Genomic DNA, 6,731 nt, shown 5'->3' on the forward strand with positions numbered 1-6,731 from the left:
CACCTAAACCCCAAGTTAACAAAATACAAAATTGATGAAAAGCATAGAGTCACATCACATGAATTAGAGCTACCATGGATATTAGCAACACTAATTCAGTGGAACTCGTTTGCTCCAGCAAACTGCTTCAACACCACCTATGATATGATTTAAAAAATATCAAATAACTATTACTCATGCGGATTACATAAAGGGATGCACACAAGTTTTCTGTTAACAACTGTTTGCCCCTAGTAAAGTTAATGATTTCTTAGCATGTGCAGTTTTAAATGATGCTTATGAGTGTATCTCCCAGGACACTGAGGACACTTAAACTGTGGTTCTTTCCCACACTCATATTTCAAGTGCCTCGACAAACCTTTCTGGTACCGATAAGACCTTCCGCAAGCATCACATCTAAATCGTTTAGGTAAGATTGATGACTGTTCTACAACGTATGTGTCCCTGTATTGTTCTAGACTGCAGAATCCTTGGCCACTAAAGGATTCTTCTGGTGTCACTCTCGCTAATCCTCCAACGGTTCTGTTGTCATCGCCACTATCACAATTGTCATCGTCACCTTCATCATCTAGGATTATCTCTTCTATACTGTCAGCACTGAAGTCGTCTGGATCCTCCTGCTTTATTCTCGGTAGAAGGCACGCGACAGCACTTTCACCAAACATATCTCGAGGTTTCGATGTTCTCAGTTCTTTATCAAATGAGCAATTTGAAAGCACATTGTCACTTAACAGTCCCTGCTCTCCAATATTTTCTTTGGAACATCCTGGCAACTGTCTGGAACCTAAAGTGTTGTGTACTAAGTTTAATACTATTCCAGACACAGAGGTATCTGATTTAGTACGTGTTTTTGGGAGAGATGAATACTGGAACACATTGAAGTGCTTAGTAACAAAAATGTCTTGGGACATAGCTATCTCTCCCCCTGGCTTCTCATGGGAGACATAATTGGAACTATCACTGTCATATTTCTGAGCAGCCAGCAGATGGGAATCAATGTCTTTAGAACACGCCTCCTCTAAGGTGTGTTGTGAGCAACCACCTTCTTTCTGCTCTACTTGAGAACCATGTCTGGGTTCACACAGATTTTTTCTGAAATCTTGTTGTCCATGATGAGAGTCAGATTCATTTATTCTCCTGAATGTGAGTTCATTCTTCGATCCACTATCACCAGCAAATGAGAGGCCCTTAATCTGTAGAGTCTCAGCAATCTCGAGGAAAGTACAGAGCTTATTCTGCGGTACATTCACTTCTCCAGAGTACATAAATTTCATCAGTGCCTTCAAAATTTGAAATTTTACATCTGGCAGTATAACAATAGGATGCTTTTCATAATGCTGACTGAATATTAATTCAAAATATGGACTGCAAGCTGAGAGAATCACTCTATGTGCTTTAAAATACTGACCTTCAGCACTCACTGTGCAATCTACCAGATTCCCATTACCTAGAAGAGAGCTGAACACAGATAGTAGTGTAGTCTGGTGGTCATTCCACCTCAGGTTGACATCTGTGTCTTGTTCCATACTAGAGAGTGTAATGCTGTAAAAAATCTTGTGCAACAATTCAATTCAGTGGAAACAAATGCTTTAAGTCAAAACATTTTTGTGTGGCAACATTTAATCACCTCTGAACAGAAGAGTGCAGCACTGAAGAGTTGTCTTGAGACTAACTAGGCAGGCATTTTGCAGTCCAGCAATTTGTCACACACTGTGAATTAGCAGTTAATCTAAGGCAGACAAGCTTCTTGAGACTGCAGAATTAGGAGCTTGATGATGGAATTCTCATTTTGCCAACCTATTGTGCAAACAATCACATGTTAATCATGCTGCCATAATGCAAGGGGAACATAAACATAAAGCAGAAGCAAGTAAATGTTTTAAAAATATTTATACATTGATGGAACTGAAAGTAAATGAACAGGCCAAACACTGCCTGCTACAACTTTCTCCACTATAACTTTCTCCACCACACTTCAATGAAGCTGTCAACACAGACAAATAAGCAAAGAACAATCAACAAAAGACAAAACAATCACACAGCCGAAGCAAACAAGAATGCTAAGTAATATCAGTGCTTGAGAAACACAAGGTCATCCATAGGGGAATTGTCATGTATGTTCCTCAACTTCCAAGTAGCTCTATTCTAATAATCTTCTGTTATATACATAAAGCAGAGTGTACGTGTGTATGGCCAGGGTCCCTTCCCAAACCACTGGCTCAGTTTCAACCAAATTAGGTACGGAAACAGCAGGCAACATGAATATCAGCACTGTAGGGTTTATATTCTCCTAGCTCCAATAAGAGCAGAGATACACCCAAAAATATTTTTTTCAGGCACTGGCATACAGGCTGCCCTGCAGAACAAACACGTTGTGTGGGAACAGTACCAGTCAGCCAAATGAAACTGCTTTGCAGGGCAACCTACATTTGAGGAGCAAGAAATGGTTCTTCTGGTCCTGACATGTAGCCTATCCTGCATTTCAGGCATGTTGTGAGAGTAGTATTGATCTGCTTCATTAAACTGTAATGAAGAGACTAAGAATGCTGATTAGCATGGTTGGGAACAGCTTGAGATGAATACAGAAAGGGATGGATAGAGCAAGGAGGAGGAGGAAATGGACAAAGAGAGGGGAGGAGGGGAAGATGCATGAGGCAGGTGGAGAGTATAGGGGTAGTGGGCTGGTGGAAAAGGAAGAAGGGAAGGAGAAGGAAAGAGAGAGGGGAGGAGGACATGGCCAGAGGTAGGGGGAGGAAATTATGATAAGAGAGAGGAGATGGAGGAAATAAGCAAAGAGAGGGAAGAGGAGACCAGAAGACAGAAAAAGTGGGGAGGAGGAAGAGACAGCTAGAGGTGAGAGGATGAGGTGGACAGACAGAGGGAGGAAGAGGGAGACAAAGAGAGGAGGAAGAGGAGGTGTGTTCAGTATAAGGCACATCATTTTCCCAGCTGTTGTTAGCTTTCAAGATTTTGGAGTGACTACTTTTTATCCAAGTAGCTACTCAATTGGCATCATGAGGCAAAGTGGACTTTCTACCAGTCCTCACACATTCCTGGCAGCGCCAGTAATTGAACCTATGTCCTCCATACAGCAGACGGACTTGCTGATCACGTGGCTACGGAGCAGGCACATTATACCTGATTGGTACTTTGCAAACTATTTTGATGTTCTAAAAGTGCTCAACTGACACCTCACTTTGCAGAAAATCCATACACATTTTTCTCCATAATAACAGGTTTCCAATTAAATAATGGGATGTAGATTAGACAATTATCAGACAAGGACTGTATAACCATAGTTGTCTCCTGGGATAGTGCAATGGGTCCGATTCTGTTCCCAATAAATGTCAATGACTTTCCAGACAGAATAATAAATAGAAAAAAATGTGATGACAGCAACAAAACAGTCATTGATAAAATACCAGAACTCCTAGTACAGGAAGCAAATGAAATCCTTAAGGATCCAGAAGAGCAGAGCTCTTGCTCATGAAAGGTGAAGGTCTCGAGTTTGAGTCTCAGTCTGGCACACAGTTTTAATCTACCAGGAAGTTTCATCCTTTACATTTGGGCAATATGTAATAACGTAACACTGAACACAAATCGTTCAGAGGAGCATTTTTAGGAAAAAGTATTGATTTCCAATTAACATGAAATGAACACACAAAGATATTGGTGAAAAGAATGGCATCAGCATGGTATGCTGTAATTGTTCTACCATTAGTTTGTAAGAGCCAAAGTCTTGGTTGTGGTGTACTATTCCTACACACACTCAGTTCCTAGCTACAGTATTCTTTTCTGGGGATTGAAGGTGCAAAACATGAACACAACATTTTAACTACAAAAAAATTTCCATAAGAATAGTAACTAGAGGTAAAAGTTGGGTTCAGTGTAAAGAACTATTTTAAAAAACTCAGTACCCTTATTGCACCAAGTGAGTACATCTATACATCTACCAATCTGTTGTGCAAATCAGGGAAAACATTAATAAGTATTTCACAGATGTTCTGTATATAATCATATAATAAGAGCCATTTGTCAACAAAAAACAAATAAAAAAATTCAATACAGCATTTTCTGTCGGGGATAAATTTTTATAATAAATTGCCTAGAGAGATGAAAAGGATTAGTACAGTAGTTACGTTCAAAAATGCAGCTAAAACATTCTTCACAAGTAAGGCACACTACACAATTACAAATTACTTTGTGTAGGGGGTAGTAACGTTACAGGATAACTACAGAACACTGTCACATTAAACGATAACAATGTAATGTGATTATATGAAAATCATGTAGCAAGACCTCGTTTAATGTCTCATCATTCTCCTCAGCTCAACATGTCACTCATTGTGAGGAGTGCTGAATCAGTTTTTCACATGGACCAAGGGGTGAATACGAAGACATGCACGGAGGGGGGGGGGGGGGGTGGGGGGGTGTACAGTTGCATGTTTATGGGGAGTATGCAGTTAGTGCATAGTGCAGTGGGCATAGCAGCATGTCTGTAGTCCAGAAGTTATCAGCAAGTGTCCTTAGTGTGTGCGGTGATGAAGTGCAAAGTTGTGCTTAATATTACAAGTTATCTGGAACAACTTGTGTGTAAATCAAAGAATATTGTACAATAGTGACCAACCAAATGAGGCACTGCAGTGGTTAAGAGATTGACCTCACATTCAGGAGGATGGAATTTGCCCTGTCTGTGCATCCCAATTTAAGTCTCCTGTGCTTCTCCATTTCAGAGAAATCCTACAATCTTTCCTTCATCCAGGTCACTGCCGACCATCTGTCCTGCCCTCATAAAAGTAAACTAATATATGCTGTGTTTATGTATATTTTGAGCTATTTATTTCATTGCATTATGATGATAAAGCTTCTACCACTGTGAGATGATCCCTGGATGAACAAATGAATCGAATAAAATCTTTTTGCATGTACAGGACATACTTTTGCAGGTAAACAGACTGATTCCTTCCCATCCCATCCAGTAAGTGTCTCCTGACTCAAGTTTCTGGGTGGCTTTTCCAAACTCTGCCCCTTTTCCTAAACCTCTCCCTTCGCCCCTCTCCCTTACCCTTAAACCCATCTGCTCGGAGGAGGAGCCACTGGCCTGAAAGCTTGCATAGCTTTTGAAGAAACATTTCCTAAAGTATTATGTCCATTACCAACAGCAGGAAAAAGCAAGTGGGTCACAAAAGGAATCAAAAAATCATCTGAAACACTAAAGTACCTGAGCTCCATTAAACACAGCCAAACTAATCCTGCTTTCTCACTCTTTTATAAAAGATATAGGAAAACATATAGGAAAATATTGTTTGCAGCAAAGAGAGCTCATAACTCCAAAATAGTGCACTCTGCTGAAAACAAAAATAAGGCAGTATGGAAGATTGTGAAGCAGGAAACTGGTACCAGGAAAATGAATCTGTCCAACTTGAAAATCAAAGAGGAAGGGACTTTAATAAAAGACCCAATATATTTGGCAAACTATATAAATGATTATTTTAGTAGCATAGGAATAAAATTACAGGAAAATTTTCTAACAGCCCCTCAGGTCAAAAAGTCAAATAATGGTGTATCACACTCAATGGTGTTATTCCCTACAACACAGGAAGAAGTCTATCAAGCAGTCAGCAAACTGAAAAACAAAAACTCAGCTGGTCTGGATGAAGTCCCCATTTTTATAATTAAGGACTGTATCAAGAGCCTACTTCCACTTTTAGTTGATATTATAAATCAATCTTTCAAGCAGGGCTACTTTCCAGACTATTTAAAATATGCAAAATTACTACCTCTCTTCAAAAAAGGTGATGCAGGAATAATTGAAAATTATAGGCCAATTTCTCTACTATCATGCTTTGCAAAAATATTAGAAACTATTATGAAAGATAGGCTAATCAATTATTTAAATAAATACAACTTACTGTCTGTTGACCAGTTTGGATTTCGATCAGGGAAAAGCACAGAATCAGCAACAGCACACCTCACAAAACACATTCTAGAAGCATTAGATAAAGGGAACCACACAACAGGTATATTTCTTGATCTAACTAAAGCGTTTGATACAGTAGACCACAACATATTGTTAAATAAGTTAGATGAACTTGGAATTAGGGGACTTGTGAAAAAGTGGTTCCAGTCATATCTAAAAAATAGAAGACAGATAACTGAAATCTCACATATTTCAAGTTGCTCAAACTATATTGTAAAGTATACTTCAGACCCAAATTATGTAAATATAGGCGTCCCACAGGGTAGTGTCCTTGGCCCAGTACTATTCCTCATTTACATAAACGACTTCCCACAGAGCATCAAGCATGGACAAACAATATTGTTTGCAGATGACTCAAATGTTCTAATCAGTGACAAATCACCAGATGCACTAAAAGAAAAAGCCGAACAAACACTAAACAGTGTACGTGAGTGGGCATCCAATAATAAACTAACACTAAATCTCAAAAAAACAAATGCTGTTAACTTCTATGTCTGCAAAAAACCACACTTTAACAACTTTAAGTTAAACAATGAAACTATAGAATGTGTAGACTACACAAAATTTCTTGGTATGCATGTTGACAGTCAGTTAAAGTGGGAAGAACATATTAAAATACTTAGTAACAGAATCGCTACAGCATGCTATGCTCTGAGAATTCTGACTGCAGTTTGTGATACTACATGTGTCAGATCTGTATATTTTTCTTATATCCACTCTGTTATTACCTATGGAATAATATTTTGGGGAG

The 6,731-nt window shown here is 39.0% G+C and overlaps 1 protein-coding gene across 1 annotated transcript; it reads right to left on the reverse strand.

The window, feature by feature from the left end:
• Nucleotides 1-239: 239 nt before the first annotated feature.
• LOC124717210 (zinc finger and BTB domain-containing protein 34-like) lies at nt 240-1,526 on the reverse strand. Its single transcript, XM_047243991.1, has one exon. It carries the CDS (start codon nt 1,524-1,526, stop codon nt 240-242), a length of 1,287 nt encoding a protein of 428 aa, XP_047099947.1.
• Nucleotides 1,527-6,731: the final 5,205 nt, after the last annotated feature.

Source organism: Schistocerca piceifrons, chromosome 9 (genome assembly GCF_021461385.2).
Source record: "Schistocerca piceifrons isolate TAMUIC-IGC-003096 chromosome 9, iqSchPice1.1, whole genome shotgun sequence".
Classification (NCBI taxonomy): Eukaryota; Metazoa; Arthropoda; class Insecta; order Orthoptera; family Acrididae; genus Schistocerca; species Schistocerca piceifrons.